This window comes from Myotis nattereri, assembly GCF_964212035.1.
Source record: "Myotis nattereri genome assembly, chromosome: 4".
NCBI classification, from domain to species: Eukaryota; Metazoa; Chordata; class Mammalia; order Chiroptera; family Vespertilionidae; genus Myotis; species Myotis nattereri.
In genome coordinates, this window is record NC_138079.1 from 952093 (window position 1) to 976067 (window position 23975).

A 23975-nucleotide genomic window follows, 5' to 3' on the forward strand; every position below is an offset into this window, starting at 1 on the left:
CAACCTAAGGTTGCCCGGAACCTGCAGCTTGCTCCTTGAAGTCCTGAAAATTTTCAAAAAACATTGCAGCAGGGTACACACAGAAGCAGACAACTTTTTGGCAATAAACACCAAAACAAACAAATACCAGACAGACAAACCCAGTGCAGCCTACAGCCACACAAACCAGGGACCCCGGCCACCGTCGTGGCCGTGGGTCAGGACCAGGAGTACCGCTGCGTCCAGCCCTCCGTATAGGTCCTTCCGTGGGACGTCCCAGTTCCTGTTTAACGACCGGTCCTTACCTCTCTCGAGAGTCCAGGTGGCTCGGTTTCCGAATTGAAAGTTTTTGGGTGGACTGGAGGCCTCCTTGGTAATCGTTGTCCACAGGTGTGGGGTATCTCGCTGAGTGCCCGGCGACAAGTGGGGGAGAGCCTCCTGCCTTAAATAGGGGGTCCCTCTCACCCCTGCTGGGGGAGAGCCTCCTGCCTTAAATAGGGGGTCCCTCTCCTCCCTGCCGGGGGAGAGCCTCCTGCCCTAAATAAGGGGTCCCTCTCCTCCCTGCCGGGGGAGAGCCTCCTGCCCTAAATAAGGGGTCCCTCTCACCCCTGCCGGGGATCTCGCTGCGGGCCTCCAAATGTTATGGGTTAGCTCAGCGAGATAGACCACCGACTCAGAATTTAAATTTTAAGAGCCTTTATTAAGCTGACCAGCTGACTGCTAGCTGTGTCCTTCCCATAAGAGCCCACAGCTTGCAGTGCTGACCAAGAGTACAGCAAGACCTTTTATCTGCAACACTACAAAGTATTTTTTTTAAAAAAAGAAAAAAACTGCAAAGCGGGTCATTAGCCGTTCCTGGTACTGGCAGGGTAAAAAGTTTACATAAAATTTATGAGCAGGGTCACATCTGCCTGGGTTCAATCATAACACATTGCTTTTCTAGTGAGGTAATTAGCCATTTTTCTTTCCCATGGCCCCTGCCCCTCAGTCTACTCAGTAATTCTTTTTTGTCAGGCCCCTGCCCCTACCACACAGGTGGCAGCTGGACTGTGGCCTCCTTGGCCTGTTCTGTGGTTCTGGGATGGGTCTGCCAGTCACGGGAGTCCTGCCAGCAAGGGGTGCTGGTCCGGCGGCTGCAGTGTCAGCCACCTGGCTGCAGAGCGAGCCCTGGTCACCTGGGGGACCCTTTGGTGGCCTTTGCTGCTGTGTCCCCAGGGGCAAGGCAGACTTCCCGGCTCCCGCTCCCGGCCGGAGAGCTGCCGGGAGATTCCTACGGCTCCCCTAGCGATGGGAGAGGCGGGAAAGGGCTCTGGCTCTCTGGGGCCATTTAAAGAGCAGCTACGTTTTATTCTGTTTTCAATGCGTCTAACTGGAGTCAGATAGTGAAGAAAGCAGTCTTCGTGTTCATTGGAAGAATCACACGTATATATTACAAGTAACACTGACCTCTCTACACAGACTTACTGAACTCTTGACCGTTTTCATTACCTTTCCAGGTTTTTTAGGAAAGGAAGTTTTAGTTCAAATGCTGGCCTGGCATTCTTCTTTTCTCTGGCAATTATTTTAAAAATGGGGTAGTTAGGTTATGAAACTTGAAATGCTACTTTTCCCAGAAATTCTTCTGATAGATTTGTGTAGGGGAGTAATAATTGGCACGATACTGCAGGCGGAAGCTGACCCTTCACTTAGAATTAAGATAAGCCCTTTATTTCAGCATACTCGGTCATCGTAACTTACTGTATTGAGGTCAAGACCGCCTGTGATCTGTCTGACGTTCTTGTCCAGGGGCTGAGGGAGGAGCCGCTTGGGGAACGTGCCCTCTGGGGAGTTTTCCCACATCCGGCCTTTCTTTGTTGAGTGTCACTGGCCCGTCCCCCGTGCGGGGCTGCCTCCCCGATGGGCTGACGAGCTGACGTCCAAGTGCTGGGCCACTGCTCTGTGGTGGCCGGGAGCTGACCTGTCGGTTGGTGTTACCTGCAGGTGCTGCTGAACTGGACCCACGTGTCCCTGGCGTTTCCATTATCCTTTAGCCTCGTGCGAGGCTGATAGCAAGAACACAGCACCAGAACCCTCGCCTTTCTCTTGCCCGTCACTTTGTAGCCGTAAGAAAAGAGAGTATTTGTTTTCATGATAGTAGAATTAAAACAACTTACACATATTTTTAAAACCAAAATGTGAAGGCATGGCTTGCATTAAGAGAATTTGAAATTCATTGTTAGCTCAGCGTTTTTTCAGTCTGTATGTAGCTAAGAGTTATGGGCCGGAGATGCACGGTCAGGGAAGTTCCTGTCCACACGCGGTGATGAAGGTGTGCACCCATAGCGAAGCAGCAGCCTGTCTCTCCACGGTCAGGAGCCTGCGCCGTCTGCACTCGCGTTTTGTCAGCCTCCCTTGCAGCTCAGAGCGATGGGAACAGCCTGTAAGAATGCGGCTGCCTGTCCACACGCGTGTGCCTGTGCATTTGAGATTATGTGTACTTAACGTCCATCATGAACCATGAAAATGCACATTTTAAAATTGTAAGTTGTCATAATTAACCTTGATAAATTACCTCTTATTAACAGTGCATTAAAACTTTGGATTTCACTTTATAATGTTATCAGTAATGAATATGCCTTCATTTTTGAAAAGCGTTTACCTGTGCCACACAGTAATTCAGACGCATGTGAATTCCGCGTCGGTCTCATTCAACACTCACCTCAAAGTGTCTGTTGAAATCGCTGGTGAATTCCCACCCTCCGTGGGGTCGCTCAGTTCCTATGTCAGTGGCTGGAGGGCAGGCCGTGTGCACGAGGATAATGCTAAGCCTACGGAAAGTAGACGGATTTGAGAACCAATAGAAACAGAAGAGCCGGGGGCGGCTGGGCCTCTGGGGACAGTGTGTGGGTCGAGGCGCCGAGCAGCGCTCTCAGCCAGGATGTCGTGGGCATCAGAGGCGGCCCGGGTCCCAGGGCGTCCCTCAGCGGGGACGGGGACGACGCTTGCTCAGCTCCTCCTGCCGCCCGAGAGCCGCTGGCAGACCCGCAGGGCCCCAGCAGGAGCAGCGAGCACATGGCCATTTTGGTGCGTGTTTATTGGCCTGATATTTTTTGAATTCTTGATCCCCTTCTCATTTTTAAAAAAATATATTTTATTGATTTTTTACAGAGAGGAAGGAAGAGGGATAGAGAGTTAGAAACATCAATGAGAGAGAAACATCGATCAGCTGCCTCCTGCACACCCCCCACTGGGGATGTGCCCGCAACCATGCCCTTGACAGGAATTGAATCCGGGACCCTTCAGTCCACAGGCCGAAGCTCTATCCACTGAGCCAAACCAGTTAGGGCTCTTTTTTTTTTTTTTTTTTTAACACACGGCCCCGTCGGCAGGTGTCTGGGGGCCTGGACGTCAGCCATGCACAAGGGCGGCTTCAGACTAGGGCCTTCCTCGGAGGGTGCCCTTCCCGGGGCCACGCTTGTTCCTAAACTTCAGAGCAGCAGCCTGGTTGGCAGGAGGGGGGAGGCAGGTGCAAGAGCCAAAAACGCTTCAGGAATTCAAGCAGTGGAACCTAGAAGAGGCGCCGGGGAGAAGTAAGGTTCCTTCGTTTATAAGGATGTTAAATGAAAATGTGGGATTTTGAGTCATGAGCTAAACTATTTTTTAAATCTTGCTGAAGGTTAAACGCCTTTTTTCTGTAGCGCATCTGCAAATAAATAGAATGCGAGACGAATGTCACGTCTAGTGAATCCCATGCCTTCTGTGCAGTGGGGCAGCCGGGCTCACTGCAGGTGGGAAGTAGCGTGGAGGAAGCAGTCCTGTGAGCCTGGGCAAACGGGAGGAAGCAGTCCTGAGCCTGGGCAAACGGGAGGAAGCAGTCCTGTGAGCCTGGGCAAACGAAAGCCCACACCTCGAGTGCGTCTTCCGAACAGTGTCCTCCGGGTAGAACGATTCATTGTAAAAGTGTTTTCAAATCCAACGCAAGTTCAGTTTAGAAATATAAGTTCTGTATTTGCTCTGTGAGATGAAGCTCTAAGCATCTGTTTCTAATCATTCCGTTAAAATATGCGGAGTTGTATATTTTTAGAGAATCTGTTTTGAAAAGATGCCCAGATATTTGTTTGAACAGGCACAGAGCATCTCGATGGAAACTGTTGGAAAAGGAAACTTTCCGAGTCGTTCCCGCTCAGATGCCCGAGCCCGCTGAGCGGGTAGAGGTAGCACCTGGGTGGGTGCTGGGCAGCCAGCAAGGCAGCGCCCCCGACCCCTGCCCGCAGCCCAGGCGGACCTGACTCCACCGCGGCTCAGCAACGGCGGCCCGTGGGACGTCCCTGTCCCCGTGTCGGTGCCGCGCTCCTTGGTCCTGGTGGTGCGCCAGGGCGGGTCTCCGTCCCCGCTCTAAGGCGACATCGAAGCTGTAATTCCTCTTGAACTTTGGGGTGTCATTGCTGCAGAACAAGGAAGCCCCGTAGGATGCGACCTCCCAGGGTGATTACACGTCTCCCGGACATACGTTTTTTAAAATGTTTCTTTTGATTTTTAGAGAGAGGGGAAGGGAGTGAGAGGTAGAAACATCCATGAGAGAGAAACATCATCGATCGGCTGCCTCCTGCACGCCCCATGTGCTCAATCCAGGGCACATGCCTGGATTGCAGGGATTGAGCCTGCAATCCAAGCATGTGCCCTGACCAGGAATCAAACCAGCGACCTCTTGGTTCATGGGTGGATGCTCAACCACCGAGCCACGCCAGCCGGGCCGACATCCTGTTTCTGCATTGCTGCTTAGAACTGCTGAGTGTCAGCCCTAGTCTAAATTACACAGGACGGCACGATGCGGGGGGGCGGGGGGGCCTTCTCAGGCTACTCATGTGTAAGCAGGGCCGGCGTATTCCGCCTCTGGCCCTTTCTCCTCCTGTCCACGTGAGGTTTATGGAAACCACTCGCTTCACTTCGCTTCTCTGCCCAGTTTGGAGAGCAGGTCAGGCGGTCTCGGTACCCATGCGTTTGCACTGGTGAGGGCTCTGCCTCGATGTGTGTTGGGTTAAAGTAGAACATACCCTCCGTATCCAAGGGCTCTGGTGGGGAATAAATAATAAAAGAAAGACTCAGAGATTCTGTGCTAACGAGAGACTAGACTGCGCCTCGCAGCTATCCCACTGTTTCTCTAAAACAGCAGGAATCAGACTTTAGTCCTAGGGTCCCGAGTGTTTCCCACCAGATCAGCAGTGTCTTCAGAGGTGAGTCCGTTCTACGCGTCTTAAGCTTCCCTCAGAGCTGTGAGTGCAGAGCAGTCACACGGAACCAACGACAAAAGCCCTGGCGGCCTTTCCCTCCTGAGATGGCAAGTTCCTGACAGCGCGGGGTGCAGGTCGTGGTGCCCTGGGGCCTGGGCGTCTGCAGAGGAGGGAGTCCTTCCGTGCCTCTGCCTGGCCTCCTTGGGGTAAGGGGACCCCTGGACCGTTAGAGAGCAGACGGGGGTTTCGGGGAGGCGCTGAAGTGATTATTGAAACGCAGAACCTGAGTTTTGGGGACAGGGTATGAGGAGGAGCTCGCACACTAGGGTGCATCACCGAATTCCAAGCAAAGTAGAACTCGGCACAAGTGAGAGCTGGCGTCTGGATGTCCCATTGGCCGGTCCCCGGGGCCAGCCGTGCGGGGGACGGTGGGTCACTCAGCCTGGTCCGGGGCGACCCAGCCACAAAGGAGGAAGGAGCACAGGGACCTTCTTGTCCATCGTTCTCTGACTCGGCGCCAGCAGCTGTGGGAGAAGCCCAGGCTGGTCTGAGTTTGATTGTTGAAAACTGACAGCTGCTCTGTTTCTTTGCAATAGTGGCTTGGAGCTGTGTTCTGCCTCCTCTTGCTGAATGTCTCAAGCTTAAAAAGGCAGCTCAGCGGCCTGGCGTCGTGGGCGGAAGCGCAGGGGCTGGAGAAGGCTCCCTTTGTGCGCTTCCTGCCCGCGTGGGAGGGAGCCTTGCCCGGCGCCTCCGTCTCCCTGGCCCGAGGCCTTTCCATGGAGGGCAGGACGCCCTCGTCTTCAGCCTCCAGGATGTTCTTTGTCAAGTGCCTTCCCTCCTCAGGCCTTTCCACGTGGAGCCCACCCACATCGTCAGCGTGAGTGGCGTCCTGCAGCGGGTCAGCGACCGCGCCTCGGCCATGAACAAGAGGATTCACTACTACAGCCGGCTCGCGGCCCCCGCGGACCAGGCGCTGGTAAGGCCGCGTCCCCGCCTGGGCCGAGTCGATGAACGTGAGCAGCACCGGGCGGCTCCGGGGCTGGACCTCGCTGGGCACGTTCCAAGGGTGGCGTCACGGAAAGTCCGACGGGTTCGCTGGTACACGCCGCCCCTCCCGCTGGCTCCTTCCTGCGGGGCCTGGCACTCGGACAGCCTCTCCGTGTCGACAGCAGCCGGGAGTTTGCTGTAGGGGAGGCTGCTCACCCCGTGCTGGGGGCCCACGGGCCATGGGCTGCTGACTCTCAATCTCCTAAGGTCCCTATTGCTAGTTTAGGATCAAAAATACTTGCTTTAAGTGACTTGTTTGTCTATAAGAAGTAGCACATTTGAGATATTCAGAAACTGCAAAGCTTAGAGAAAAGCGGAGACTTTCCGGGAGAAAAGACGGTGCTTTTTATAAGTAACAATAAAAGTGGAGGAGGGAGCAGCGTTCTGTGGACTTGCCGAGGGGCAGGGCTGGGCCAGTACTCACGTGCATAGCTCACTCTAAGCGTTGGAGGGATTAAGACCTTCTGAGTAGCCAAAGGAGGGGCTTCCAGAACATTCTGGAGGAGACGATTTCCCCAGCTTTTCACTTGTTCCTCCCCGAGGCCTTTCCATTCGTGGTGGCGATAAGTCGTGGTTTCATACCAGGATTATGTCAGCCTCCGGGAGCGGGAAGCAGCCAGTATCTTCAGGTCTGGCCGGACGCCTCCAGGCTCTGCCTGTGGAGGCAGCCGGGCCCCCCGGGCTGTGTGGTTCGCTGGAAACTGAGTGAGCACACACCCCCGGGAGCCAGTGAACGGGCTGTGGGATGACAGGTGTCCAAGCACGTGGTCTAAAATTAGCCATCGATACAGCCCTTTTCAATGAATGTGTTTATCCATCATCATTTTCAAGAATCCGTTTCCAAAGGACTGTTCGGGGCGGGGGGGCGGGGGGGCTGAATCCCATCAGGAAACGACTTTTCCTCGGAAAGGGGAGGCCGCATTGGGAGGACGTGGACGCAGGGGGTGGGCTCTGGTGAGAGCCCCCGTCCATCCTCCCCTCTCCCTTCACCTCTGCAGGCCCTCCCTCTGGTCTGCATCCTCCCTCCTTCAGAACCCGTGCGTGGCCTTTTCCTTAGCTGCTCTGGCCCACCCTGTCCTTCAGCCACCACAGTATTCCTCCTCTGCTGGCGACTCCTGCATCCCTAACGGAGGGCGTCCCCTCCCCGCCTCGGGCCGACACCCCACTAGGAGTCCATCACCCTCTTTCCTCACGTTCCCCCAGGGGAGGCCAGGGCTCACCTGGAGCCCCCTCTCCTCTCCCCGAAACTGAAGAGCTGGGCCTCGCCTCCTTTCCGATGGAAGGTCTCCGTGTCGGTCCTCACTGCGCGCCCCTGTAGGTGTCACCCTGTTTGAAGGAGAGCGGAGTGTGTGCATCGGGAGGTTCTGTCGTTGGCCCGTGACGCTTGGCCGTGTGCGCTGACGTGGGGAGAGCCCTGCGGCTGTGCGGCCTCAGTGTGTCCGCTTCGCAGGTTGCCCCGGACCACGTGGTCCCGGCCCCGGAGGAGCGCTACGTGTACAGCCCGCTGGGCTCCGCGTACAAACTCCAGAGCTGCCCCGAGGGGTCCGGGAAGAACACCAGCCTCGTGACCATGTGAGTCGCCTGCTGTCCGCCGCACTGAGCGCGTGCGGGAGCTGCTCCCCTAACCCCGCTGTCCCGCAGCACTGAGCACAGCACTGAGCGGTGCGGGAGCGGCTCCCCTCCCCCCGCTGTCCCCGCAGCACTGAGCACAGCACTGAGCGGTGCGGGAGCGGCTCCCCTCCCCCCGCTGTCCCCGCAGCACTGAGCACAGCACTGAGCGGTGCGGGAGCGGCTCCCCTCCCCCCGCTGTCCCCGCAGCACTGAGCACAGCACTGAGCGGTGCGGGAGCGGCTCCCCTCCCCCCGCTGTCCCCGCAGCACTGAGCACAGCACTGAGCGGTGCGGGAGCGGCTCCCCTCCCCCCGCTGTCCCCGCAGCACTGAGCACGCAGCACTGAGCGGTGCGGGAGCCGCTCCCCTCCCCCCGCTGTCCCCGCAGCACTGAGCACGCAGCACTGAGCGGTGCGGGAGCGGCTCCCCTCCCCCCGCTGTCCCCGCAGCACTGAGCGGTGCGGGAGCGGCCGAGGGCTTTTCTCTAATGAAGGTGTTTGAGGAGTCAGCCCCCTCCCCCGCTGTCGCTGTGTTTTCAGTTTCATGATCTGGAACACCATGATGGGGACCTCGATACTCAGTATCCCTTGGGGCATAAAGCAGGTAATGTCCTTTGTCAGCTGATTTCAGCCTGAATTCCTTTTCTTTCTATGTGGGAAGGCTTGCAGTAGAGGTTTTAATAAGTCCACATCAATTTTTTAAAAGACAGTAGATGATAATACTTAATTTTACCTGAAGCAGAATGTTTTCATCGTCATCGTTTACCAGGTTTTTATCATAATTACTTGGGGCAGCGTCACATGGCAGCATGAGTGTTCGCTCTGACGCAGCGGTTCTCAACCTGTGGGTCGCGACCCCTTTGGCGGTCGAACGGCCCTTTCACAGGGGTCACTAAGACCGTCCTGCATATCAGATATTTACATGACGGTTCATCACAGCAGCAACATGACAGTGATGAAGTAGCCACGAAAGTAATTTTATGGTTGGGTCACAATATGAGGAACTGTATTTAAAGGGCCAGAAGGTTGAGAACCACTGGTCTAACGCATTTTATTTCCCACAGGCGGGATTCACGACCGGGGTGTGCGTCATCCTGCTGATGGGCCTGCTGACCCTGTACTGCTGCTACCGGGTGCTGCGGTCACCAGCCACCATACGTAAGCGCAGCCCAGTGAGGACAGGCGGGCAGGTGTAGCCGTCCTATGGAGGGGGCCGCCAGCCTGTGCCTCCCGTTGGCGCCTGGAGCTTGCTGCTCTGCTCCTGGCCTTGGGCTGACCTAGGGCTGCCCTTGGCGGTCAGAGAGGCCGCGAGTTCTCTGCAGAACACACTCACTTGGAGTTAGGTCCGTAGCAGGAAGAGTCGCGCTGGTAAACTGAGGTCTTTGCAGGAACTAAACTTAGAAAGCGATGATGCTGCTTCCGTTAACGGTGACTTGTTCTGACCCATCCCGACCGAAAGGCCTCAATGGTGGTCTCCCCTAAAAGTAGAAATTGTAACTAGAAAAGTATGAAGATGGGAGCAGTGTGTCCTTTACAGCGAATTCTAAAAATTACCCCACACACTTCCTCCCCTCACCTCTCTACACCCCGGACCAGGGAGACACCGTCTTGGATTGTGTAAAGTAACGGCCCTGAACGGGCTCACATTATTCACTTGGCTCTTAGCCAGGATGAGTCAGCAGCCCGCACCGCCCCGTTTTCTGTCTCATGAGCAGTGGTGTGTTTTCCCTTCATTGTATTATTCATATCCCTGCCCTTTACCCACAAGTCCCTCGGTGCTCTTGTAGCTCTGCCAGGTTCTTTATCTGATGTAGCCATTAGCCCTTCATCTATTACTTCTTGTCAATTTTTTCCCATCAGTGTATGAATGGCTTTTTTATTACGTGGGTTTGTTTATATCTGCCCATCTTGTCCATTGTAATTCAGTTGGTAGAACATGTAATTCATGTTCTGTTTCTACACTGTCTTCTAACTTTTCTATAATTTAATTTTTAAAATCCTTTTTTAAAGGTGCTTTTTTTATTGATTTCAGAGAGAGGAAGGGAGAGGGAGAGAGAGAGAGAGAGAGAGAGAGAGAGAGAGAGAGAGAGAGAGAAACATCAATGATGAGAGAGAATCATTGATCGCTGCCTCCTGCACATCCCCTACTAGAGATCAAGCCTGCAACCCAGGCATGTGCCCTGACCAGGAGTCGAACCATGACCTCCTGGTTCATGGGTCACGCTTGACCACTGAGCCACACCGGCCAGGCTAATATTTTCAATTCTTAACTCAGTTGTGTGAAGCTTAAATTGGCATGTGTGGTTTAAAGTATCACCCAAGAAAACTGTTCTCCTTATTATCTAAACAGGATGCCTCTGTCCCTTTACTAAGGATGTTGTCCAGCCGGGGCTTATCGTGTGCTTTTATGGGTGACACTGTTACTACACCGTTCTCTGTTCCTCAGAGTGTCTGTCCTCTTCCGTTGACCTACATTTATTTTTATGTGTTTGTTCTATGTTCTCGTTTCTGTTATTTCTTACTATGATCTGCTGTCGGGTGCTGTAACACCCACCGTCTTTTCCTAAACATTCTGAGTTCATCTGGGGGAACAGATGATGAGTGTGGACTGTGGGACTGGCACCTGATTTTATCCTCCTCCTCTTCCCTCAGCGTCGGTGGACACCGCGGCCTGGGAGTTCCCCGACGTCTGCAGGCACTACTTTGGCGCCTTCGGGCAGTGGTCCAGCCTGCTGTTCTCCCTCGTGTCGCTCGTTGGAGCCATGATTGTGTACTGGGTGCTCATGTCTAACTTCCTGTTCAACACCGGGAAGTTCATGTTTAGTAAGTACCCACCACACGTGCTTTCCGTTCCTGCGGTACAATAACTCCTGTCATGGCTCAGTTTCCACCGTAAATTCTGGGCTTGGAGTAAATAAAGAAAAGTATCATGTGTAATTCTAGAAAATACACTTGATTCAGCTTGTTTTCTGTGGTTATCATCTCAACTATAATGTGTATGCTCATTGGCAAAAACTAATTTTTGAATCAATTATGTTCCTTCCAATTCTCTAATTAATATAAAACATATTAAACTCCAGCAGCTACTTTAAGCACTGTTTCCATCTCTCCCACGAGATTTTAGTACGACCCAGCTCGTGGAGTTCACAGGTTCTGTTACTAAAGAATTAGACGTGTAGAGTCTCGGGGAAGCAAACTCCAGTCACTGGTCTTCAGAGCATTAGGGTCTCAGTCAGGAAACAGTGCTGTGCACAGGCTCCTGGGCTGAGCGTGGGGAGATGCTGTGCAGCCTGGGGCACTTGTCAGGGCTTTCCTGGCTCCTGGCTCCTGGCCTGCGTGGCGTGGGCGTCGGGACCGCCACGAAGATCCACAGCTTCTCATCTCGGGTCACTGGCAACCCCTGGAGAGGCTGTGAAAGCCCAGAGCACGAAGCTCCTTTCCTTCTGCCCTGACACGCGTGCGATGGGGGCGAACCAGTCACGTGTTTAACCTACTTTATGACCTTGAGATCGGATCTAACATCTTTACCTCCTCTCTCAAGCTTTAATCAAACAGGCTTATTAGTGCTTCCTGGGTTATACAAGGTTAGCACCACGCAGAACAAGCCAGCCTCTCAGGCCCTGCCCGCCCTGCCCGGCCCTCCCATGGTCCTCGCCTGCGGGCTCGGGGTGCACGGGGCGCCGTGGGCGCTCAGGACCACGTGGCCTGGTCTGTGAGAGCAACTGCTGTGCTGTGTGAACTTCAAGTGATTTTCCAGATCAAAGTCCCTTGTGTTGACTTTCCCTTTTGCAGACTTTAGACCCTTCTGTAAGGTGTGACCAGCTTACATGCGTCAGCGAGAGCAGAGGGGGAGGCGCACGCATGATCTTTATCCGGGCTCTTACCTAGATTCAGCCTCTGGCAGATGTTTAAGAACCTCGGTCAAGTGCTGTTTTCACAGCAGGACAGGGACGCCAGGGACTCGCCTGTGGGAGGAGGCCGAGTGGCCACGCTGTGTGGCTGAGGGGGTCTGGTTCCGTGGTCAGCAGTGCTGCCCCCCCCCCCCCCACATGACTTTAACAGGTCGTGACAGATAAAAGGCTTTAGCAGTGATCAGTTTAGCATCTCATTCAGGATTATCGAACTGTGTTTTTCCTTAATTTTCAGATTTTATTCATCATATTAATGACACAGATGCTGCACTGAGTACCAATGATAGCAACCCTGGTAAGTAGTGTGAAACTTAACGTTTAGCTTGTTTTTTCATTCCCCACTTTGCTTCAAAATAGATTTAAGGTAGAAATTATGACTTCGTTTTAGGTAAATGATGATCACAAAACCATTACCACTGTGTTAACTGGGCCACTATCAAATTATTGGCCATCAGTGTGTTTTAAAAAAGCGCAAGAAAGCCAGCTCCACGCCAGGTTGTGCTGATGTGAGGTGAGGGACGCGCAGGGCCTGTGTACAGCTCACAGCGTGGCCACGTTGCCGGCCCGTGTTTGCCTGTGAACACTCAGCACGTGTTTCACGCGCCTGGACCCCTGTCCCGGGTTTGGTCCGGGGCACCTTCTCAGTTTGCTGACTCAGCTTTAGGCACTGGGTGCTCAGTCACTGATACTAAGGCGCACACGCCTGTATTCTGTGGAGTAACTCCCTTCCTGAAGGTGAGCAGCAGTGAACACGCATGGACTGGCGGTGCGCCTGCGCTTCCTGCGGGTGGCGCTGAGGACGGCTCCCTGAACGTCTCACGGCTGTGTTCTCCCCGGGGCGGCCTTCAGGGGAGCCGCTGAGCCCGGGGCAGGGTGGGCTGGGTCCCATCCGCGGACAGAAGTTGCCACGTCGTCAGTGCTAGGAAAATAGCTCACTTTCCCGTTCCCTGGATAACGTCTGGGCTCCCGGCTGCCATGAAGTGGGATAAATTCCAGGAGAATGACTCTGGATTCCTGGAATTCAGGATTCCTACGCTCTGACCAATGATTAGGTGTTGGCAGTACCGTGACAGCTACTTCAGCGATGTCCGATTTTTATTCCAAAACCAGAGATGACTTCACTGTCCTTTGGCCGTGGGGGCAATCGCAGCACAGCCACCCTGAGCAGCGTCCCTGAGGTCATTACACACACGAGCTCAGATGCTGGAGCCGATCAGATGCCCCCGCCCAACGCCTTTGGTCCCAGTATCTGCTCTCTGGCCGTGGAGTCAACGGGGCTTGGGGGAGTATCTCATAGTTCCCAGTAGAAATGAGGGGTGTGCCTGCACATTCTCTAACATTCTTCCCCTCCATTGTGTCTAGGTAAGAGGCTTATAGTATCTAAGGATAAGCCTCCGTCTTTCCCAGAGAGGAGGGACGGGGTGTTGGGGTGCAGGCTGAGGCTGGGCCCGTGTGCGCCTCCGGGGGTCCTGTCTGCTCCCCGCGCTCTCCTGACCGACACCTTCCCGTTGCAGTGACCTGCCCGAGCGCCGGCAGCGGCCGTCCCAACAATGGCTCTGCCATCTTCTCCGCCAACGCCACGGGCCTGCAGCAGTTTGAGAGGTGGTGGGACAAGTCCCAGACGGTGCCCTTCTACCTCGTAGGGCTGCTCCTGCCGCTGCTCAACTTCAAGTCGCCGTCCTTCTTCTCCAAGTTCAATGTCCTGGGTGAGCTGAGGTGCGAGGCGGGTGCAGGGAGCCTCCTGTGCCCCGTGGAGGTGCCTGGGCGGGGGGTGGGGGGCGGGGGGGTGGGGCTGCCCCGGCTCATCCTCTAGTTAATTATTCAGGCTCACAGTTCCCTGCTCTGGGGCTTGCTCTTTGTTTTGTTTCGTTTTTTTGTTGATCCTCACTCACCCCAGGATATGTTTCCATTGATTTTTAGAGAGAGGGGAAGAGAGAGGGAAAGACAGAGAGAGAAACATCAACTGGTTGCCTCCTGCACACACCTCCCACTGGAGCTGGGGATCAAGCCTGCAACCAAGGTATGTGCCCTTGAGTGGAATCGAACCCGGGACCCTTCAGTCCAAGGGTCGACCTTCAATCCACTGAGCCACACTGGCTAGGGCTTGGCACAGAGGAAACGATGATGACGGTTTCAAATCTAGGTCCCTCCCAAGGCAAGTCGCTGGCCCTCCACTGCCCTCCCTGAGCAGCGCTTCCCCACTCCCTCTGTGTGTGGGGGGAGGGAGGGAGGAGGTAGACAAATTTGGGGGGGGGGGGGCTCAGTTCCGAAGGCTGGCAGCGTTAGCGCTCACTGAGGGAGGACATGGAGTGGCTCTCCACATTCCTCGTTAAGAGTGTAGCGCATACTCGTCACCTGACTTTCCACCTGGGTGTCATCTCTGCTCACTCCTCAGGTCTGTCTGCCTTAGCGCTTCCTGGCACTTTTTCTTCCTAGAACACGTTTGCCTCCTAGAGGGGCAGCCTTCCTCCTGGCGCCTGTCTCGCATGCGCTTCTGAAATCACTGAATGCCATCTGCCCGTGTCTTCTCTTACAGCCTTAAGGTGACACAGGCACCCAGGTGCCAGCTCTGAGCTGGCTAACTAGACAAGGGTGCCATCATAAGGAGGTGATGACTAGCTAGAGCATAGCATCTCACCTCCCTGTATGTCCGACCCCGGTAGGCAGCCTGGAGTATAAACTCCTTAGACTCACATCACGCTGAGCAGGTGGCTCTCGGGTTCCCAGCAGACGGACGGACGAGGGAAGGCTGTCCCTCTTACCTCTCGGCCTCAGCAGGACACATGCTCAGACCCAGAAAATGAACAGTCTTGTCCTGCCAGCTGGGGCCTCGTGTCTGCAGCCTCCCTGGCAGCCCCCCTCCAAGCCCACAGTGGCCTTAGTGGCTCATCTGTGGCTTCCTGACTCGCCCACCGACTTCCGAGGACCAGGTCTTTGACAGTGAGCAGTGAACTTAGAGGAGAATGCGCTCAGCTGGGCAGAGCAGTTGCCAGCCTTCTCACCAGGCTGATGCTTTCTGCCTCCTTAAGGACAGTCTGCCTCTGCCATTTTTCTTGGTGCTTTTCTTTTAAAGCTACTTTTTGAGAGAAATTAGCACCTGATTTCCCTAGAAACCTCCTGGAATCAGCTCCATTATGACTGGACCTAATTCCTTCCCGGGAGCGACTCTCCGACTCCCAGGCTGAGACGTTGGAAGCCCCGCCCCTCTGTCTGATGCGGTGGATGGCCCATCTCCCCCAGCAAGCAGCTCCTATCATATCCTCCCCCAGGCCCAGGCAGTGCCCCCGGGCTCTCGGCCCCTCGCCTTGCACGGGATGTCGTGACTGACGTTCCCAGCCAGTCGATGCCCGAACCTTCCAGCACGAAGAACGAGTCCCTTTTCTGCTGTCTGTCCTCCTGTGTCACCTGGCAGTGTTGTGATGGAGTCTGTGGCCTCCGCTAAGCTCAGCTCAGGCGTGCGCTGGGCAGTGGGCGCCGGGCAGCGGGCGATCAGCGATGTCAGGCCCTTCCTCGGGTTCTCCTGGGCCTCCTGCATCACTTTCGCTCTGTCTTCTGCTAACTCGCCACGCCCGCTCCTGCCTTAGCTCCCACCCGGGCGTGATGGGACTCGGCGACGGTGATAATGTCCCGTCTTTGCCGAGAATCCGGATGAAACACCTGCAGACATGACAGGATGCTGAGTGGCTCTGACGTCTCCCTCACAGGCACAGTGGCCATCGTCTACCTGACTTTCCTCGTCACCCTGAAGGCCGCTCGCTTGGGGTTTCATTTGGAATTTCACTGGTTTACGCCAACAGAGTTTTTTGTACCAGGTGAGCTTTTCTAAAGTAAAGAATTGATAACGGATTTTTAGGTTCACTCCTTGGACTGTTGCTCTTCTAAGACGAGGAGCGTCTTGCTTACGCTGAGCGTTGTCATGGATGCTGTTAAGCGGAAACAAGTCCCGGGGGCCCTGGCTGGTGGCTCCATTGTTTGGGGCATCGTCCTGCACCCGAAGGTGGCGGGTGCGAGTGCCGCCAGGGCGCCTGCCTGGGCTGCAGGTTGGATCCAGGTCAGGGCCCGTGGGGAAGGCAGCGGTTAGTGTTTCTCCTCCCCTTCCTCCCTCTCCTCTCTGAAACCAGCACACACGCCCTCGGGCGAGAATTTGAGTCCGGCTGAAATCACTGTGCTCTTCCCGGTGAGGGGGCACGGGCCTTTGTCACCTGTGCCGGGGGCCTGTGTTCAGGGGACCACGCAGTCAGAAAGTCGAGGTCGCGTTGTCCAGACATCGCCGAGCAAACGTCGCCCTGGCATTTCAGGGACTTGAGACGTGGTCCGTGATGCACATGCATGGATAGCACTGCTCGTCGCACCGTGGATCCCGTGGGGCTCCCATCGCTGTCTCTCAGGCCGATGTTCCTGTTACGTGTGCCCGCCCTCCTTTCTTCCTCGTGGTTATAACTTGGCAGTTTCTTAAGTTTCACCCAAATGCGAGGGTTTGGACACGATAAAAGCACCGCGAGGCCGAGGTGGGTCGTGCTGAGCGAGGAGACAGCTCTAAGCAGGGGTGGGAGCGTCTGGCCGGGGCCACAGGGGGCCCAGGACATCACGTGGTCTGGCCCTGCCCTGATGTTAGGTGAGGTAACTGGTGACCAAGCAGAGCAGCTGAGGGGCGTGTGGTGTGGCCACAAACGATGTCATCAATCCCGTGGCTCTTGGCAGAAAGAAGGGTCCCACCCTGGGCTAGAGCGTCCTGACGACGAGGAAGGAGACGGGGTTCGCGGTCGGCTCCTTCCCTTCAGCGCCGACCCGCACAGCCGGTCCCCCCTCCACCTTAAAGCGGGGTCTCCCCTCCCCTCGGAACCCCGTCCTCTCGGATTCTCCGACAAAGCGGCGCCTTCTCATGTTTCTACCTCAGTGATGGACTTACCCAGGGTTTAGCACTCAGACCTCTTCTCTCTCCGCCCTGTTCCCTCAGCAACGCCTCCTAGTCCCCTGGCTTTACCTCGTCTCCATGGCGACTCGTCTCAGTCTTGTGTTCCAGCCCCGAGCTCTCCGCTGACGTCCATCTCATCCCCCGCCTGCTGCCCACTGGTGTCTCAGACTGAGCACGGACACAAACCGAGTGCCTGTCTCCGCCCTCCCCCGACCCCACCCGCTTACCCGGCCCTTCTGTCTCAGAAACGGTAGCTCCAGTCCCCTCGATCGATCGGCCCGAAGCTCCGGAGACCTGCCTGCCTGTTACCACCCCCCACCCCCCACCCCCCACCCCCCACCGTGAGCATGTCCGCTCTGCTGCCGGAGGAAAGCGGGGACCTGGCCGCCTCCTCTCGCTTCTACCAAAAAGAACTCGGTCACGCTGCCAACCTCCCTGGACGATGGGAGCCTTGACTAGTCTCCCTGGGCAAGAGGACAAGAAAACTCCCCAAAATTACACCCTCAACCTGTCATCCATGAGACGTTTGGATATTGAGGAAGGAAAGAGGGAAGGAGGGAGTTCTGTCTTGGAAATCAAAACTAGAACAGCGCGGAGTGTAGAGCCGGGATTCTGGTCGGCGGATCTCAGGCCCCCGCCCGCGCCCCCCCCAGGAGACACAGAGCAAAGCTCAGCCTCCGGCGTGGAAGCAGTTATGGCAGGAAGCTGTCGTTGAGACTGAGGGTGGCTGCCATGTCCAAGGAGCGTGACGGGGACCGCGCAGCGATGGCAGCCAGAGGCACAGGCCCCATCGGCGTGGGGGGCGGGGGCAGGGGGACTGGTGGTGTCGTGTGGAAGCCTGGGACGGAGCGGCCGTGTCACCCGAGGCAGCCGCGGCCGTCCCTCCCGGCTCCCGCTTTGCTCGCCGTGAAGAGCATCTGCCCGTTTTCCTGGGAACGTTCGTTAAATGCCCTTCCGCGCGGTCAGAAGTGTACACAGTAGAAATAAGGATTCAGAGAAAAGTGGGAGATGCAGCTAACTTCCCCAGAGTGACTGGATCGTGGACGCTTGGATGGACAGATATGTGGGGGAGGGAAGAAGAAAGATAAAACCAGAGCATCACTCAGGTGGCCCAGTACCCAGCTAAACATACTCCATGGAGAAGACGAAATGAAGAGCATGACTTTCTCTGTGTGAAGGGCTCCCCCACAAGCCACCGTCAAATCCCAGGGCCCCGGGGAGGGCAGACACCACAGCCTGCAACTCTGGGTGGGGGCAGCCTGACAGCTACAAGACACCAGAAGTGTCACCAAGGCTCAGAATAGGTTATTTTCACCTAAAAGTCTAAGCCCTACCACATTGTCTATGCCTCTTCAAGTCTTTTGCCCAATTTTCTGTTTTTTAAATTGATTGATAAGCGTTCTTATGCATTCTAGATGTGCCTCCTGGGTCAGATTAAAGTATCCCCCCCCCACCCCCCCGCTTTCTTTCTTTCTTAACACGTCTTCTCCAGCGAATAAAGTAGCAGCTTGAAAATGATGGTCCGTTTGGGGCTCGTGGAGAGCACGTTGTCGAGGAATCTGTGTTCCTTAATTCCCTGAGCAGTGGTCGTGGGCTCCCCTCGGAATATTTCCCCTCTCGCCCCCACTTTCCGTCCGTCCATGTGTGTTGTTCAGGCTGCAGCAAGTCCCTGCAGGCACGTGGGTCTTGTCTTTTTAATCCATGCAGCCTCGCGTGTCTGTGTTTGGAGAAGTCAGTCTATTTACACTTTAACTATTGAAAGGTGTGGCCTTCCTCTGGCCGTTTTGTTCATTGATTTCTTGTGATTCCTTCCTTCCTTCACGATTCGGGGACTTTGAATTCTCACTAAAGAGTTTTCAATTGTTTCTCTAGACTGAGTATCTGAAATACTGTCACATGTAAATGATAATTTCACCCTCTTTCCCAGATCGGTGCCCGATTGTAATCATATAAGCATAATGCTGCCGTAGAGGTGATGCCGTCTTCACTGCTCTCCTTCAGGGTAGCTTTGTGTTCACTGCAGAAAATTCAGAGCATGGGGAAGGGTTACTTTAAAATAAATCCATTCGCCAGAGATAACCCCCAGCTGCGCTTTGGGCTAGTCCTCCCGTCTTTCCTTGCACACGCGCGCGCAGTTTTAAGTAAAAGTAAGATCCTGCCACACGTGCTGCTCGGGTCGTGAGCACTCGCCGTAACGTACAGTCCTCCAGAGCGTGTTCCCACACCGGCGTGTCCCTGACAGCTCATCTTCCAGAGGCCATTTCCCGCCTTGCCGACGTTTGCATCATTTCGGTATTTTTAAGCAACGCTGTGCAGGTCAGCCATTAAGAAATGTTAAGTGACCAGTTCTCCCTCCACGATTCCTTTTCTAAAGGTACTTTTTTTCTGGAAAATTAAAGTATTAGGAGAGAGGACTTGAGGGTCCCTGAGAGCCTGCGTTTGAATCTGCTCTGCCACACCCCGCCCAGGCGCCGCAGACAGGGGCCCTGTGTGAGGCTCCCTCCCGAGGGGCTGCTCCTTTCCCTCTTCAGGCACTTGCTCAAGTAGAACGAGAGCCTTGGGGAACTTTGTAAAGAGGTTTTTGTATTCTTCCTCCCTTGTCAAACGTATGCTCGTTTTCTAGTTGTGGGTGTTAATGTGGTTCCCCCTCTTCCTCTCCCAGAGATGAGAGCTCGGTTCCCGCAGCTGACGGGTGTGCTGACCCTCGCTTTCTTTATCCACAACTGTGTCATCACACTCCTGAAGAACAACAAGAACCAGGAAAACAATGTGAGTAGTTCCCGAGGCTGGAGGCTTGCTTCTGGGTCTTAACTTCTAAGTTTAAGCCACAGACAATGTCAGCAGACTTTTCCTGTGAAGATTCAGGTGGTAGATATTTCAGGCCTTGGGGGCCATGTGGTCTCTGTCCTCCCTGCCCCAGCCTGTTGTGGCCCGAGTAGCCACGGGCAACATGTAAACAAGTGGTGGTGGCTGCGTTTCAAGGAAACTGTATTTATCAAACGAGCAGCTGCGATTTCACAGGGGCACAGTTTGCCAGCTCCGGCCTGAGCAAGCACTAAAAGCAGAGGCCAGGCTAATAGCCAGCCGTGGTGATGAAAGCTTTAAAAATACCCAAGTGATCTGAAAGACAGGAAAAGGGAGAGGAAGACTAGATGGGACAGATAGACAGCACACAGCAAGGCAACAGCTTTAACCCCAGTAACACTGATAATTACATTAAATAAAAATAGTCTAAATATTGCAATCAAAAGACACGGATTGTCAGAATGATTTAGAAATCTACCCCTATGCTACCTATAAGAAACTTACTTCAAATAGAAAGATGTACCATAAAGACACTAAACAAGAAAGGTAGAGCGGCTGTTTTCATATCAAGGTAGACTTCAGAATGCGGAGTATTGCCAAAATAGAGAGGAACATTGTATAATGACCTTTGGGGATCGATTCATCAAGAAGACAGAATAATCCTACATACGTGTGCACCCTATGACAGAACTTCCCAATAATGAGGCAGCAGCTCTCAGAACTGGAGATTTAGGACTCCTCCCTGAGTAACCGAGAGGACAAATAGAAGAGAAATAAGGCACAGGAAACACGAAAAGCACCAGCAGCCTTCATGGTCTCATTGCATTTATAAAAGCCTCCTCTCAGACAGCAACACGTGGAACCTTTACCAAGATGGACCATGTACCGAGCAAGTCCCAGTAAATTTGAAAGGATTGAAATCATACCAAGTATTTCTTTGACCATAGTGAAGACATCAATAACAGAAGGAAATTGACAGATATTAAACAACGTATAGGGTGTCCCAAAATTCACACAAGATTTGCAATTCATGCCGAAACCGGTTTGGCTCAGTGGATAGAGCGTCGGCCTGCGGACTGAGGGGTCCCAGGTTCGATTCTGGTCAAGGGCATGTACCTTGGTTGTGGGCACATCCCCAGTAGGAGATGTGCAAGAGGCAGCTGATCGATGTTTCTCTCTCATCGATGTTTCTAACTATCTCTCTCCCTTCCTCTCTGTAAAAAATCAATAAAATATATTAAAAAAAAAAAAAAGATTTGCAATTCTTGTGTGAATTTTGGGACACCCTATATTCTTAAATAACCAACGGATCAGAGAAGAAATTACAAGAAAAAATAGAAAATGCTTGGAGATTACTGAAATTGAGACAAAACGTACCAGAATTTATAGGATGCAGGTAAGCCGTGCTTAGAGGGAAATGTATAGCTGTAAACACCTATATCAGAAGAGAAGAAAGATCTCCAGTCAATAACCTAACCTTCTACCTTAAGGCTCTGGAAAAAGAAAAGCAAACGAAACCCAGAGCGAGCAGAAGGTAGCCAGTTACTGCGGCCTTGTCTGCGGATGTGGGGCTCAAGGTGATGGCTTCTAACCATGTAAACAAAGTACGATGAAGCTCTCGCCGAGGTCCACACGCTGTCGCTGAGCCACACAGGAAGGAAGCGCTCTCGGGCCTCGGGTTCTGAGGAGGCTCCAGGTAGCATCGGGCAGAGGCGTCAGACGGCAAACATCTTCCTCAGTGGAAGGAAGTTAGCTGTCAACCGTGGGCAAGAACATAGGTCAGGCTCATCGATCTTCATCTTTTCTGTCACCTGGGGACATGCATCTGGCATATGACCTGTGAGGGAGTTGGGGTGGAGTGAATCTGGATTTTCCAAAGTTCCTAACTTGGTGACCTTCAAATGACCTTGCCTTCCTGTGAAATCATAGTCTGATTGGATACTGGCCCTCAGGGTCTTCGTCATCATTAAATATGACAGAGGAGGAGGAGCGCCTCCTGGCCGGGGTGGGGCAGCGCTGGGCCTCCTCCCTGCCTCTCCCGACCGTGCAGACGGGACCTGGGGAGCAGGAGAGCGTCCCCGCAGGTTCCTCTGGGGCCTTTAAGTTGTCTAACGAGGACACGTTCGCTTTCGCCAGGACTCCCTCCTGCGATTGAATGAGTTAGCTCCCAGGAAAGCCCTACCTGGGCCTCCTCCGTCAGCCTTTCTCTCCTCTCCGCCCTGCCTGCTTTCACGCGGTCTCGTCGTACTCAAGAGGGAGCGGGCAGACAGGTGAGGGCGCAGCGAGGAAACAGAAGCACGCGCTGGAGTGGACCGGGTCGGACACAGACTGGGGAGCAGCGGCGTGGGGGAGCCGTGGGGAGGGTGGCACGGCCGCCAGGTGCGCCCGAGGGGCAGGGGCTGTGCCAAGCTGTCCAGGCTGCGGCACGAAGAGGAGAGGGCCCTGATGGGAAGAATGAAGGCGCCAGAGCGAGCGACAGGCGCTCCGGGCAGGTCACCTGGGAGGGGCCTCGGACTGCGCACACTGAGATGAGACGCCCGCGTGGAAGGAGGGAGCATGACGGCTCAGCAAGGCGTGGGAGGTGCTGCTCTGTGAGGACTGTGCGTGAGGAGGGCCCCGCCCTCAGCCCTGCCCCCACCTGCCCGCCGACGCCTTCTCCCTGAAACAGGTGGACGTGCTTTCCTGGCGGAGAACAGCCCGGCCCACTGAGTCAGACGGCCTGCGTGCTTTGCTGACCCTTATGCAGTGTGTACCCTGCTTAGTTCCGTAAAAACAAGTGGAAAGGCTTCGTATCTTACTTCTGCCTCCTGGTAGGAGCCTGGGTGTACGTCCGGCCCGCCAGCAGGAGTGTCTGCTGCTGTCAGGCCGGTCTGTGCTCAGCGTCCCTCGTGTTAGTGAAGGCCCCGGGGGAGGGTTTTCATCAGCTCCGGGGCGGGGGGGGGGGGAGCGGGGGGGGGGGGGGGACGCGGGGACTGTGTGTGAGCAGCGCCCCCTGCACGGGCCCTGAGCCGTGGGTGCTGTCTCCCTGGCCCATTCCAGCGGGAAAGGTGTCCGCTGTCAGGAATGGCCCCTGATCCCAAGTGGCCAGTCCTCTCGTTGCGTTAGACAGTGTTTCCTCATCTGCTTTCTTAGCTTTCACAGCAGTTGGTGTTTAAAATGAAAAGTGAACAGGCCCGTTCCTCACTGAGCGGCTGAGCGGCGGCCGGGCCGTGGGGGGCGAGGGCCAGGCCCGTGCCCTGCGGGTCGCTCTGCGGGTCCAGCAGCCACGGCGCTGACGCGTGCTCGCTGCCCGCTGTGCGTGGGGCGGGAGGCGGGCGCCGCGTGGAGGAGTGCCGCCCACCCTGCGCGGCGCGCACTCGTTGACCGGCCCAGCGTGACGTGGGCAGCTGTTGGAACAGCTGCCGGTGAGCTTCCTGCTGTTGGCTGTGGAGGAAGCTTGTCTTTGGTGCCCGCTCACCGTCTGCTCTCAGCGTCCCTTCCTTATCTAACACCTTCGGTTCCGCACCAGGCTCTGGTCTGCACAGGCTTTGAAGGTGTGGGCTCTTTACCAAACGGAGAAAATGCTAGTTCTGTGGGTCGTCCTGAAAGTGGCTTATTCTTGCTCTCTGGTAGTCCCTTAGCTTCGTTATTTTAGTTACAACTTAATCATTTGGTAAACAATTTGCTTTTTGAACTTCAGCCAGAATTTCTCTCATCTTAAACCACCATTTATGTTAACTTCCTACGTCTGCCCATCAGTAGCTTTGTGTATATCCCCCAGAATAGTGACCACACGTCAGACTAACTGTCAGGCACCGTGGATCTGTTTTACTTCCTTTCTGTGAACAGACGGGACTAGAAGGGATATGTACACACGCACACACATGTACGCAGCACATGCTCACACGTACACACATGCACACACACACACATGCACATGCGCGCACAGCCAAAGGTAGGCCTCGTGTGTGCCAGTCTCTGTCCTGTTGGGGCGCACTTCCTGCAGGCAGAGCCGCACTGTGAGCTGCTGTCCTCTCTCCACAGGTGAGGGACCTGGCCGTGGCCTACCTGCTGGTGACGCTCACCTACCTGTACATCGGGGTCCTGGTCTTCGCTTCCTTCCCGTCACCGCCGCTGCCCAAGGACTGCATCGAGCAGGTGAGGCCTGGCACCCTCCGTGGGGTCAGACCCGCCCTTCGGAGTGTGAGTGACGCTGACCACTGAGCACCCGCAGGGCCAGCGCTTCTCTGAGGGTGCAGTGGGAGGTGTGGTGTGAGCGACACGCATGTGAGTGTCACAGGTGTGAGTGTCACGGGTGTGAGTGTCACGGTGTGAGCGTCACGGGTGTGAGCGTCACGGGTGTGAGCGTCACGAGTGAGAGCGTCACGGGTGAGAGCGTCACGGGTGTGAGCGTCACGGGTGTGAGCGTCACGGGTGAGAGCGTCACGGGTGTGAGCGTCACGGTGTGAGCGTCACGGTGTGAGTGTCACGGTGTGAGCGTCACGGGTGTGAGCGTCACGG

General features: G+C 55.0%; 1 protein-coding gene across 1 annotated transcript in view; it reads left to right on the top strand.

The window, feature by feature from the left end:
* Positions 1-23975, top strand: part of SLC38A9 (solute carrier family 38 member 9) — a 46169-nt gene that overhangs the window by 15171 nt on the left and 7023 nt on the right. Inside the window, exons 3-12 of the mRNA XM_081089691.1 lie at positions 6033-6165; positions 7687-7808; positions 8385-8448; positions 8909-9002; positions 10497-10667; positions 11991-12050; positions 13270-13461; positions 15460-15567; positions 19333-19439; positions 23499-23612. Of these exons, the coding sequence (XP_080945817.1) occupies positions 6033-6165; positions 7687-7808; positions 8385-8448; positions 8909-9002; positions 10497-10667; positions 11991-12050; positions 13270-13461; positions 15460-15567; positions 19333-19439; positions 23499-23612 (1165 nt within the window). The remainder of the gene's footprint in view (positions 1-6032; positions 6166-7686; positions 7809-8384; positions 8449-8908; positions 9003-10496; positions 10668-11990; positions 12051-13269; positions 13462-15459; positions 15568-19332; positions 19440-23498; positions 23613-23975) is intronic.